This window comes from Columba livia, chromosome 2 (genome assembly GCF_036013475.1).
Source record: "Columba livia isolate bColLiv1 breed racing homer chromosome 2, bColLiv1.pat.W.v2, whole genome shotgun sequence".
Taxonomy (NCBI): domain Eukaryota; kingdom Metazoa; phylum Chordata; class Aves; order Columbiformes; family Columbidae; genus Columba; species Columba livia.
In genome coordinates this window covers 34,279,724-34,293,662 of record NC_088603.1, presented here as the reverse complement: position 1 = coordinate 34,293,662, position 13,939 = coordinate 34,279,724, and the positions used below count along the sequence as shown (strand labels likewise).

Sequence of the window (13,939 nt, the reverse complement as noted above, 5' to 3'; positions counted from 1 at the left end):
GCTAGAGGATCTGGCTTTTAGTTTCCCCAGTGGTATCAGTATGAGCTATTCAGTTTTTTTCCACACTGATAAATTAATAAGCATCAGCAAACATTATAACACTGTCAAACAGCTCAGAGCTGCCATAGTAACCAGCCTCTCTAGATCTCGCTCTATACCCTCCACAAAGAATAACAAGGGATACCGTAAGCTCTGATGTTCAAAAGAACAGTAAAGTTTTCAAAAATCATGAAATTAGCTTAGAATGATGTGATTGTAAAAAAAAAAAAAAAAAAAAAAAAAAAGAAAAAGAAAAAAAAGTCCTTGTTTGCTGCTTGTTTCTGAAAAGCTTCACACTACCAAGTTTCTTTGGGAACAAAACAGAAGAGAAACATGTCTCTCAAAAAATGTGGGATATAAGAAGAATGCTAGAAGTTGTGAGCTTCCCAGAAGCTGATGATAAATCAACTGGTGCAGGCTGTTGGCAATTCAGAGCACTGGAGCCTTCCCCCAGGGAATATTCTTGCAGATTCCTGAGGTCTTTTCGACAGTGATGGTTTGACAGGGACAGAAAAACAGGCTATAACCATCCAGCAGGGATGAGACCATGAAAATCTGTTGGCTTGTCAAAGAAACAAAGTTCTTCTGGTCAGAAGTAGGATATTTACCACCTTCAAGGTGGTGTGTGCCTCCCATCTGTAGAGGGCACATAGTTGCCTTTAACTTGCCAGCTAGAAAAAGGAGAAGCATATATAAATTTTTATCACATAGTACTGAAAGGATTGAAATCTTACAAAGGGCAGAGTGGTTTGATGTTCTAGGATGTTAGCAGGTTAAAGAACAACACTAAATAATAAATGAACATCCTCATTTGAAATGAAAGAGCATCACTGAAACATGAGGGACATAGCCTAAGGGGTGACTGAGCTTTGTACATAGACCAGAGCTGCCTCTGGCCTTGGAGTACTTAAAAGAGGCCTGTAAGAAAGATGGGAACAGACTTTTAGCAGGGTCTGTTGCAATAGGAAAAGGGATAATGGTTTTAAAATAAAGGAGGGGAGATTCAGGCTAGACATGAAGAAGAAATTTTTTACAAGGATGGTGAAACACTGGACCAGGTAGCTCAGAGAGGTGGTAGATGCCCCATCCCTGGAGACATTCAAGACCAGGCTGGACAACGCTCTGAACAACTTGATCTAGTTGAAGATGTCCCTGCTTATTTCAGGAGGGTTGGACCAGATGACCTTTGAAGGTCCTTTCCAACTCAAACTATTCTATGATTCTACCGAACAATTGCTGGAACAGTGAACTCCTCATCCCAGGATTCTGCACACTCAGGCTGCTCCCAACGCTCTGTCAGAGGGTTTGACATGTTCTAAGCAAGTTCTGTCTTGGGAGCAGCCTAAGGCAGTGCAGTCTTAAACTGCATGTGCACCAAGGGTGGTGTTTATGGGCTCTGTGCCTCCAAAAGGCAGGAGATCCTGGTCCCACAGCTGATCTTCACGGCAAGCTCAAGGGCTGAAGCTGGAGTTTTGTGGCAGAAGGGGTCTGGTGGCAATGCCAGCTTTCAGGGAGCCCTGACCCGTGCCCTACCTGCTGCTTGGGGGCTCTGTGCTCAACCAGATGATCAAACTGAGCCAGGCTAAAAGTAATCCTATTGGATGAACAAATCCCAAACGCTTTACAGTAATGCAGAAAGGGAATAGTAAGTACAGGGCTGTGGGACAGCCAGCAGTGATGGGAGCTAAGCTGGTTTTCTGTCCTGGAATGGACATGTGGGTGCCATCCACACAGACTGCCTGTCAAGTTGCTTATGGATGGACAGATGTCCCTCATGTCATACTGCTCAGCAGCAACATGGTTAACTGTGATGGCAGGCCTCTCTTAATCATTTAAATAATTAGCTTTCAAAGTTAACACCCTATTAAGCCAAAGGGAGGAAGTTCACACCTCTCCTGCTGTTATTGTTCCCGTCTGTCTGGCTGCAGTAGCAGAATGACGATAGTGCCTTGGTTTGTGTTGTGAAGGTTATCTTTGCAGCCAGAAGGGCTAGAGAGAAGAAACTTCATTTATAGAAAAGGAAGAAAGCACAATACAGCAAAGCCTCTGGGAAGATTGCAAGGCTGTAGGTTCCAGGATTTGGTTTATGTGTGAATTTTTTTTTAACTGTCCTTTCCACTTTCAGCTGGGTAAAAGATTCTGCTATTCTGAGTAAGACACCGTATTAAAAATGAAATAACATGCATTGTATTATATGACTTTTAAAAACCTCATTCATCAAACACAATTAATTAACCTTCAAGCGTGGAGGCACTGCTCTGTAGGTAACCCCAGTGTCCTTGACAGGATTTTCCACAGGCAGGAAAATGTCCATAGGGCTGCAGGTGCCTGTTGTGACCCTCATGGCGTGACAGTCTGTCTAGCTAAGGTGAGCCCTTTAACATGCCTGTTGTGCTCTGTGCTGCTGAGGAAGACAGGTCCCTTCCAATGTCTTATATATACATTAAACTTCGTAGCAGTAAGAGCAGGGGAGCACTGTTGGTCAGTAATGGTGACACAAAGAATGTGCTCCATTCTGGCGTAAGCAATGGTTATGTTCCCTTTCCCTTCACACCCCCATGTGATGGCTGATTCTGCTGAGGTAGCTAGTACAAAATTATTTATTTTTGTTTCTTTTTTTCCTTGTTATTTTTTCTGCTGATTTAATGAGCTGAAATGGGATTACTAAAGGACAAGGCTCTCCTCCACAATAATTCTCTGTCCCAACATTAGTTTATAGAAGAATCTGCTTGCAAAATCTCAGCTTTGGTCTATGGGGACGCAAGGAACTCAGACCAGATGATGGCCCTTGTGATCCTTGAGTGACCATAAAAAAATCAACATCCTGAATTCCCTAAGCTAATTTGCAAATGGACACATTTGAATTGCACATTAGCAAGCTAATGCCCCTTTAACATCATTTTCTTTCATTCATGGTGATCTCTCTTCCAAAGGAGGAGAAATGCTGTGGGTAGAGAATTGGTCACTCTGGCATTGTTGACATATTTTTCCTGTTACAGGTCTCAAGCCTGTATCCAAACATAATATTAAATAGATATATTTAGATCAAGGTAGACCACCTTTGCCTTTCCCCAGTGTTGCTGCTTTGTGAGATGTGCTGGGGTATTTTTATCAAGGAGAAAAGCTGAGTTTATGCTGGCAGAGAAGGAAGGGCTTGGCCTAGTTCCCAAAGTTCACAACCTTTGTCCATGTACATATTACAATTTTAGGGAACTGTCCCAGAATCAACATTTGCCTGGGAAATACTTTCCCATTGCACCCTAACCTTCTGCTCCCTTTTTCTACAGTTGAATTTGCGATGTCAAGCCTTTTATATAAAAAAAAAAAAAATAAAAGGCCAACTGACAGTAAGTGGGAAAACTGTCTGTGAATTCTTATATTTTATGACGGGACTTGTGTTGTGTGCACAGGAGCCCATGAGGGCAGCACCTGGGCCAATTCAAGGGGTGTCTATGAGTTTTTACGGGTTTAGGAGGCACACTGTGTATAGAAATACAGCAATTAGTTTCTTCTGTGTGTGTGATGACACCTATGAACGTGAATTTCTGAATCCATTGGAATATTTTAAGAAATTCAAGTTTTTTTTCTGTATTTTATTGACAAATATTTAGTCACCTTTTCATACAGAAAGCAAGAAAATATAATTAAGGGTTATTTGTCCATGTGGTCACTTCAGTCTTCAATGGACTTTGTTCTTGCGATGGAGAAAAGTGTATGAGATTGTGTGATTCCTTGAGGATTGCTCCCTGGGTGTAGTTAAATGGTCCAATTGTGGCTGCTTCTTATGGGTTTGGATAAGAGGCAGAGAGGACACAGAAATCAAGTTCATGATGGAAATGTCACGAAAAAGAGGCTGACTGCTCCTGCTCTCCCAAGAGCTGCAAGAACGTCAGTGTGAGGTCTGGGACTATTTTTTTTTCCTTTAAGAAAATATTTACTGGTTCTTTTCTACATTCCTTACACAGTCTAAACAACACTGAAGCCAAGGAGAGCTGGGTTTGGATTATGAACTTTTTCAGCTTTTTTTCCTTCTTTTTTTTAAACTCTTCGTTTAGGGTACATCTAAACTGATGTGTTGTTCTCATCTTCTTTAAAATTGCTCATGCTGAAATTGTTCAACACCCAAGGATATTTGCATCCATTGGGGTTGTGAACACATACAGTCTTTCTCTTGCTCTGTCTGCTAGGTAAGAGATGTTGCTCCCCTCAGCCATGGATGTTTGCTGCCCAGGGAAGTGGTGGAGTCACCATCCCTGGAGGTGTTTAAAAGACATGTGGATGAGGTTCTCAGGGACATGTCTTAGACTTGACAATGACTTGACAATGCTAGGCTAATGGTTGGACTTGTTGATCTTTAAGGTCTTTTCTAACCAAAATGATTCCAAGATTCTGTCACCAACTCCCTGGCCAGTTATCATCCCCTCGCTAATCTGCCAGCACAGCCAGGTTAGCAACAGTGTGCTGCTCCTTAAAGGTCTGCCTGTTTGTTTTGATTGAAGAAGGTCTTGGGGTGCTTGCCCTGAGACTAGGCATGAAAGGGGACGCTAGTAACAGAGTGACAAGGAGCCGGCTGGCAGCCACTAACCTTTTCCCCTGGGCACAGCTGTTTGTGGAGCTCCCATCTGCTCAGGCTTGTTGGAAAAGCTGGCTGGATCAATGTAAACCACTTAAACCTGGACCTGTTGTCTTGTTACTAGCAAGGTGCCACTCTTTAAATGCCATGATTAATAGCCAGCATCTGAGGGGATGTTTTGCCCATCAGTGGCTACAGCAAATTGATTTTAGGTGAAATCAGAAAATAGAAAGGAGAGTTGGGAAAATGTTGTGTTTCTGCTAACACAGCACAGACTTCAGCAATTCGCAGTTGCTCAAGCAACCATTTTTTAGCATTCGTTAATCCCTTCTGGCATTGCAGTGTTCCTGGCTCATGCTGGTTATTCTGACTAGCATTCGGCAAATGGATGTCCTGAATGCTTTGTGTCCCTGCAGTGGCCATGGTGGAACAGGGTCACGCATGTGTGGGAGTGTGAGACAGGATGCGACAGCTCATGGGGAGGAAGGCTGGGAGGTGGGTTACATGGAAGGGATTGCACAGAATCCCCAGCCCGGTTGTCTTGGAGAACACAGATCCAAACAAGAAAAGCAGGGGCCACATGGGGCCATTGAGGTGCTCACTCTGGTTGCTGCTTCTTTGGGGTTATTACCCCGCCTAGGGTGGGGATATGCCACAATGTCCCAAACACATTTTGATTTTGCCTAGCTTTACATGCTGCTGGAATTTAAACCCCCTTGTACATGCTTTCTGTTATAGCTATAGACTGACTCTGTGTTTTCAGCGTTCACCTTGAATTTCAGAGGTTGGCTGGTAAAGCGATGTCAGCAAACCCACTAGTGAAGATTTACACCAGACCTCTGTTTCCCTTTGATAATGGATTAAAAAAGATCCCTGAATAGATTAAGCTGTATTGACAAAATTACTTTTTTCTCCCTTTTATAATAACATTTTTATGACTTTTTTTTTTCATTTGATAGCATAAATGTGGGGGAGAAAGAAGAATTATACACTATATGGCATAGCAATATCAGGAGAAATTCTGCAGTGAAAAGAAAAGAAATCCATATGCTTTATTTTAGAGGTCAAGAACAGTTTAAAGTTACTTTTCTTTTAAGTTGCTGGAGGCTGCCTAGAGGTTAGGCTGCTTTTAGTCTGCAGCAGACCCAGAGCACCCATGCAGACAAACCAAGCTGGATCTCATGGCTCACATTACGTGTATTAGTGCAGCTGTGGTAACCTGGTTGTATGTCTAAAGATTCGGGCTGAGGGTTGAGCAGAGCTTGGGTGAGGGTGGCTGGTGAAGGTAGTCCTGCTGCCTGCCAGCCCTCCTCCTGCTCCCTCAACAGCTGGTTTGTTCATCAATCAAATCCTGGGCTGTCTCAGCTCACAGATGTAGCTTTAAGGCAAAACAGGACTGGTGATCCTCATCTGAAAACATTGTGCTGTGGGCTGTGACTGTTCAGGTGCAGCCTGACCACCAGCCCAGGTACCCAGGGGTGAAGGAGAGAGAAGGTGGATAGGAGGAAGCACGCAAGCTGGATCCTTCTGCCCATCCATCAGAGCCACAAGCCTGGTGTTGTTCAGGAAATAGATTTGACAGCTCTACCACTTCAAGGAGACTTTTGTTGTCACAACTGCTGTGGCCACACTGGCAAATCATTTGATGTGTACACATGATTAATGATTTTTGAGTATGATGATTGCAAGTAAATGAGTATGGTGTAAGGTAAAGTCACTTCTCATGTGTTTCATCTGGTCAGACTCTCCTAACCTGCCACGTGTGACATATCAGAAGGGCTTAGGTCTTAGTGTCCTGCTGAAATGCAGCAGGTGGGCATGTTGACTGGAAGGGTATCTTGGGCTATAGCTCGTAAAACTACCTATAGATATAGCTGTCTGCAATACGGAAGTCTGATCTGTCTGTTCAAAAGTGGTCCTTGTTTCTTTAGGCAGGTGAACTGATAACTCTGGTTTCCACTCTTCTGGAGCTTACACGTTTGATCCAAACCATTTTTCTTTATAGTCTGTCAAAACTTGCTGGTGTTAAGGAGTGTTAATTGAGCTAAGTTACTGGTTTCTCTTATTATGCCAGGAGCGAACAACCTTCAATAGATCATCTTCTGCCACGATTTATTTCTGGAGATGACTTTCATGGATGACTTTGCTTACAAAGAATTTTCTGAGGCAGAGACGAGGGATTAATCTGCTTATTTTGTTTAGTTTGGATTGACCTTCTACAATATAATGAAACTAAAGGGATGTCTCATTTTTCTGTTTTTTATAAGTTCCCAAGTCTTGTGATAATGTATGAAAAAGTAGAGTTCCCTTAAATGTCCTCACTTTATCAGGACTAACAGTAGCAGGAGTATAACGATTTAGTACTTCCTTTTGCTGCCTGGGAAAAATAAGATATACCTTATTTAGGATTTTCCCAAACCAAATAAGGTATGCCTTGTAAAATTTGCCCAAAACTACTCAGGAAGTTAACTAGAAAGCTACACTTGGAACGAGGTTTCTTGAATGGTCATCCTCTTTGATCTAAAACAGGTCATGCTGCATTGCTACTTCTTTTCATTTGAACCTGCCTGCTTCCAATACATTCCCTCTTTCTTATTTTAGCAATTCATCAAAATGAAGAACACAGCAGTCAAGAAATAAGAGGGCTAGAAGAGCTCAAGGATACCTCTGATGCTCAGGTAAATGTGTAAGATTAATGGCGTCCTGGGGACTTTTTTCAGATCTACAAGTTGAAGGATCTGCTCTCAATAGCTCTGGGAAATGGATTTTCCTCTGTGTTCAAATGCAGGGAGCCCCTAGGAGGGAGAAAGTCTGCTGCCTCTTGTCTTGTGCGACTATTCAGAATAAGATTGATGATTACTTTGGGAATTAATCCCATGATGTTGCAATTGGACAGCATTCTTCACCTATCTCTCTCACCTTTTTAGATAATACACATAGCATATACCAGATGTGAAAATAAAATGAGATGTGTTTTAGGAGGCGAGGGCATGTGACATTTTGATTGAATTTTAATCACTGTAAGTAGACATGCAATGAAATGAGGATACTTATTAGTCACTCGAGTGTAAGCAACAACCTTTTTCTTTCCTCCCATAACTACTCTCATTTACAATCAAAGCATACTTCTAGATACTGCTCAGAAGAAACTTAACTGCCTTTTAGAGTGTTTTATTGTGGAATTGCTTACCCTTTTTAATTCTGTGAATCTTTTTTGATTAATCTCCAGTTTGTTCAATCATTCAGTTCATGCATTCAAACTGTGCAAGTGTAACTATCTTGCTCATTGAATTGGTACTGATTATTGCTTTGAATTTAAAATTGATTTCTCCCACTCTTGACTGTTGGTGGTTTTATTTATTTATTTATTTTTAATTCCTTTTGAAAATCTGATGTTTCTCACCATTTGCCACCTTTTCTCCTTCCTACACATGCAACTTGCGGTTACCGTCTCTGATTTATCTCCTAACACCTTGCCTGCTTAAAAAGCTGTGTGTGAGAAAGACAGGATTTGCACTGATGTCTTTAAGCAAGCTCAGCTGAAGGGGTACAAGCTGTATAGCCAAGTCAGCAGTACCTATGTCTTTCTAAAGGCAGGGTCTGTCTCGACCACCGTGAGCCCAGAAGGGGCTACAGGCAGCCCTGGTAGCAGGGCTGGGCCATGGCAGACACAAGGGGAGCGCAGGCAGAAGAGTTGGGGACCCCGCATCCTGCACCTGTGTGTCACTGGGCCTTTCTGGCACGCTCTTCAGGGTCATGCTCAAGCAAGGTGTTTGGAAATGGACAGCTCTTTTATGAATTGCACACAATTTCAAATCTCTCTCAAAAAAAAAATTAAGATGTGGTAGGAGCTCAGTGTGTGAAAACGTTGTTACTTGACTTTGATTCCTAATTCACATCAATGTGGGGTCCGAGGATCAGTTTTCTAGAGCTCAGCTGTGCTTTACAGAGCTATAGAAAAGACCCAGAGGGAAATACTGGCCTCACTGCACAAAAAAAAATCTGGCTTTCTGTTTTCTTTTTTGGGTTTCATGTATGCTCAGTTCTACTTGATCATGGTAGTGTTATTATTTTTTGAAAATGTTTGCTCACATATATGTTAGAGATGTGAAAAGAAAGGCTACGATGTGTACTCAAAGCTCCTAAGGAGCTAGGTAATAAGATTATGTGGGCACATTGTAAAAACCAAGAGGAATTTATTATTGTGATATTGATTCACTCAGCTTTTACTTGACTGGAAACCAGTTTCTAAAATTTGAAAGAATGTGAAACACATTTAAAATTAAACAATTATTAAGTGAGCAGTTAACGAAGTTTTCAATTGCCCAGCTGGGAGGAGAGCAGGAGCATCATCAAAGTAGCTGTTGCTCCAATTTTCTTTGTCAGTGCCATAAAAACAACATAGTGCAAACACCAAATACAGTTTGGTTTAAGGGTGTGAATGACTTTTTCTTTTTTTTTTCCATTTTAGTGAGATTGTGCCTGTGACTGGAGCAAAACGAATGATCTTTCCATATGGTTTTAAGTTTTCAGGTTGTCCAAGGTGAAGTTCGTAATAATTACATTGTTTTCACCATACACAGGAGGAGCTAGAGGTGCAGTGGAAAAAAGCCAAAGTACCACTAACCTCTTCTGTTAACTAACAGAGTTGAAGGGTGTGCTGCCTGCTCCAAACACTGCTCTGCGGGACTTATATTGGAGTTAGTTGACAAAACTGGCAGAAGTGTGGAAAAAATTAATCAGTACAGGGTTTTCTAAAAGTGAGCATGTTGTAAACAGTGTAGACAATGTAAATAAAAAAATCCAATCCTGCCTGCCTAGGGCTGTCTTAAATCACCTCTGTGTCACTTCTACTAAATTCCTTTATGGCCTTTGCAGAGGGAATATTTTCCAATGGATGTGCTGAAACAGAAAATGTGTTGTCAGCATCTTTGCTCTTCCAACCTCAGTAGTGACAAATTTACTCTCCTTCACATTAAATATTTTTATTTCATTTCAAATATTGCATAAATACCTTTAATTATAGTAATTTTGTGCCATGAATGGTAGTAAAGCCTCACTGTAAAGCTCCTGTGTTCTTTTATCATTCATTAAATTAAAGCCAGTTAATATATGCAAGTTTTTGATTTTCACCTTCACGTAAGTTAGTACTTGGATCTCTGTTCATGTACATGAATTAGTGGACTAAGCACCAACGTCTGCGCATGTGGAATTTTGGAGGGTGTGCACCTGAACAAATGACAAATCAAAATCACCCTTTGCAAGTAGGGCAGCTTGTCTTTACCCTTTCGTCTAACAAACAGCCTCAAAGGTATTGCTTGAAAATTAAATTTACATTGACAAGTGAAAATGACCAGTAATAGGAGATTTTAACGACATCTTCCCAACCAGCTTTTAGAGGCAGTCATCAATTAATTAATTAGTTGACCTAGTTGCTTTCTTATAAGTATTTAGCAGAGAGATTTGTAGTGGAAAGTCAGCATAATTGAGGAAATCAGAATTAAAAATGAGGCATTATTTTTTTTCTTCTTAATAATGAAAAAGCATGTTTAGCCTTTTGTACTTTAAGTGCATTCTTTACTCCCAGAGCCAAGCGTATGCAATTAACTTGATAGTATCTTAGCTCTCGCAGAAAATTTTTAGTTGACCTTTTATCCTTTGGAAAACCAATACAATAAATATATTTGTCACGCTCTCTGCAATTCTTTAAATTAAATAATAATTTAGAGAGGAGGGGACATGTTAAAATGTGATTTCTTCATGATGGTTATTTGAAACAGGACAATATGATCCTTTAATGAAATTTGAATACAGACCATATTCGTGGCAGGGCTAATGGGCTTGTATCTAGAGTTGCTTCTTCCCCAGGGTGCTCATCCATGCAGAAGGCAATAATGTGCCCTGCCTGAACACAGGCAGGAGGGCAAGGGGTGAATGAGAGCAAGCCCCCTGTGTTAATTTGTCTTTCTCCAAGATCTTTCTTCCACTTGAACATATACCAAATCAAACTCCTACCCCAAAACTGAAGACCCCCTTCCTTATCTTAACATACGTGATTTTAACCACTGGGCTTTGCTTTATACACTGGAGATCAATGAGTGTTTGTTCAGCAGAGTGAACACTGCATTTCTGTCAATGTCCATCTGACATCCGAAGTACAGGGACTCATAACCCTCTATGCCACTTGTCAGTCATGGTCTGACTTGTCTGGGCACAACATGAGGTGTGAAAAGTGCCTCCACAGTAGTCCCAAAGCCCTAACAGGCCATTCTACTTTAAGTTGTCCTTAGCCTACAAGCCTGCAGGGATTACAGCACACAGGTATTATACTCTCTACTAGAAGCATCCCAAAGCCAAGAAATAAGCGAGTTTGGCTCTCGCTGATGTCCCCAAGCTATTGGAGTGTTGTGAAGTGCAAACATTAGACCTCAGCCAAGTCTGTGATGATGGCCTGGATTCCCTGTGTAAATTACTGGAGAAAAAGGAGAATTTTAGGAAACAGCTCATCTGACCATTTAAAAATGTCTACTGTAGAGTAAATAAATAAATAAATAAATAAATCTTAAGTACCTCTTTTTCTCTATTGATTAAATGAGTCTAGACAAATAGTTCAGTATATTCTTCTACATTTGATAAAATCAGTCTCACTCCTGATCTGCAAGTGATAACAGTATGTTAGAACTGGTTTATAAATCCATGTCCTCAATTTAGAAGATAAGGACCTGATCTCATAGAAAACATAAGGACCTTCAGGTTAGGTGCTGCAAATTGGTATTTTCTGGGCAGATTTCTGGCCTTCAAACCGGTGCATAGGTTCTTCATACGGGAAAGCTGGGTTCGTTATGGGGCTGGGGACTAAGCATAGGGGGTGCAAAGCACAGGCTGTATCTGAAATTCTTTTCTTCTCCAGAGCACAAGTGCCTAATGCAGGCTTGTGAGGAGATGCTTTTATGCAGACATGAGGAATTTAGGAACGTAAAAATTTCTTTCAAATAATTCAGTAAGGATGACTCTTTGGATTTGGTTGTGGAACCTGTTTTTTTTTCCATCAGCGTTAAAGCATATTTTCAGAAAGTGGATTTGTAACCCTCTTCAACTGAAGAAACCTTAACCCACATTTCTGCCTTCCTTGGAAAAACCAACAGGCTGCAGGACATTTTGGGTGGACACTCTCCTGCTTTCATCAGTCATGGGCAGGAGTTTCTCAAGGCCAAAGGACTGGAGCCTGCATGGCCCTATGGGTTATTGGTCAGGGCATCCCTGGCTTCTGGTCCAAACTCATAAGATGTTTGATGAGTTTTGGTGTATATACTGATTCAGGAAAACCCAGGACGAAGAGCAGAAAGAAAAGGGTGCAGGAAGTGGGGAGAAGGTTTATTATCAGATTGTCCTTGAAGTCATATAGCAGTATGACAGCCATGCCACATGTCTGGTCCTCCCAAGGCATACGCTGTTCTCATCAGGAAACATCTGGGATAATAAAAGCCGTGTGGTATCATCGAGCTGGGTCTTGGCTACGCAGAGGCTATATCCGTGACCAAGTCACAGTATCACACAGTATCACAGTATGTTTGGGATTGGAAGGGACCTCAAAAGATCATCTAGTCCAATCCCCCTGCTGGAGCAGGAACGCCTAGGTGAGGTCGCACAGGAACATGTCCAGGCGGGTTTTGAATGTCTCCAGAGAAGGAGACTCCACAACCTCCCTGGGCAGCCTGTTCCAGGGCTCTGCCACCCTCACTGAGAAGAAGTTTTTTCTCAAATTTAAGCGGAACCTCTTGTGTTCCAGCTTGATCCCATTACCCCTTGTCCTATCATTGTTGGCCACCGAGAAGAGCCTGGCTCCATCCTCATGGCACTCACCCTTTATATATTTATAAACATTAATGAGGTCCCCCCTTAGTCTCCTCTTCTCCAAACTAAAGAGCCCCAGCTCCCTCAGCCTTTCTTCATAAGGGAGGTGCTCCACTCCCTTAATCATCTTGGTTGCCCTACGCTGGACCCTCTCCAGACCGTGATAGTAACCACTAGCTTTGCAGGGAGCAATTTAGCCCTTATCGGCTAACTTTGTGATGGGTCTGGTATGCCTATGTGCATGCATGAATCCAGCTTTATATATATGGCATTTTTATAAAACAGCCAGTGCTGAATGTTTTGATGAAACAATGTGGGCATAGCTTGAATAACTGGCAGAACATTAGCCAAGAAAATAGTTCTAACATAGTTTTTAAAGCAAATCTCATTTTATTTCCTAAGTCAAATCAGGAGATATTGATTTGTTATTTACAGAATAAATAAATGTAGCACAACTGTCTCTTAACTCTTACAGATTGCATACGTGAAAAATGGTTGGAGCTGGAGCAGGGGGAGTTGGAGCCTGTTATTTTTAGGAGTGCCTTGTGTTGCGCTTCATTCTTTTTCCAGGGCTGTTCCTGGCTAACTTTCCCATGAGTTTTTAACCTCTTGCTCTTGTTCTCTTATGTAACAGGAAACAGGCTGACAGGAACAAATAAAACACAGCGTATCTGATAGTCACAGGCAGAGGAGCGGTTCATTTAGTTAGCCCTGCCTTCATTCCTCCAAAGTAGATACATTTGGAGATTTGGATGCGCCTCAGCTCCTCTCCAGTTGTTTCCTCGGAAGCAGCGACTCATTTTTCTTCAGCAAACGGCACCAAAGTACCACAAATATGAGAAAACAGATGCATTTCTTTTAAGGTTGAAATTTGTGGTGGTGTCATGTCCTGGGATTGTGGATTTAAGTATCTGTTTGCTCTTTCTCCCACCCTTAAGGCAGGGGTGTTGTGCAAGCTTCAGGGAAGAGATGACATCGGACGGATTGAGCTGGTCCAGAAGCTGGCGAGAGAAAACTGCCAGTTTTTGCAGACGGATAGAAAACCACCAGAGAAGGCAGAACAAGTAAGACATTTCTTGTTTGGGTTTTCTGTTTCTTTCTGGTGGGGGAGGGAGATTTAGGTCACAAAACTGAAATAGCAAAGCTGATGGTCAGAATCCAGGGCACACATTAGTCATGGAGCTGTAGCTGCTCTCCTCTGGCATTTACATTTCTCTGAAGTGCGTTCAGTTCGATAATTGTCAACACATTTAAATTATTATGTTGTCATTAGCTGTCAGTTACCATTATTAATATCTTATACATATAGGAAATAACAGATGATTTCAGGATGTTTTCTACCAAATTAGTGATTATGAAATATTTGGGGTTTAGGTTGTATTTAAATAATGTATAAGGTATATGAGTGCTTCAAGTACTTACTTTAAATTGTCTTAAAATTACCCTTCTACTGGTATATTTGGATGCAAATAT

General features: G+C 41.5%; 1 protein-coding gene across 4 annotated transcripts in view; it reads left to right on the top strand.

Annotated features, from left to right (window-relative positions):
* Positions 1–13,939, top strand: part of RAPGEF5 (Rap guanine nucleotide exchange factor 5) — a 162,622-nt gene that overhangs the window by 56,788 nt on the left and 91,895 nt on the right. For 3 of the 4 annotated variants that reach the window (XM_065051278.1, XM_065051280.1, XM_065051277.1), the window contains exons 8-9: positions 7,214–7,290; positions 13,405–13,530. In XM_065051278.1, coding sequence (XP_064907350.1) covers positions 7,214–7,290; positions 13,405–13,530 — 203 coding nt within the window. The remainder of the gene's footprint in view (positions 1–7,213; positions 7,291–13,404; positions 13,531–13,939) is intronic. The other variant, XM_065051279.1, reaches the window with a different exon arrangement.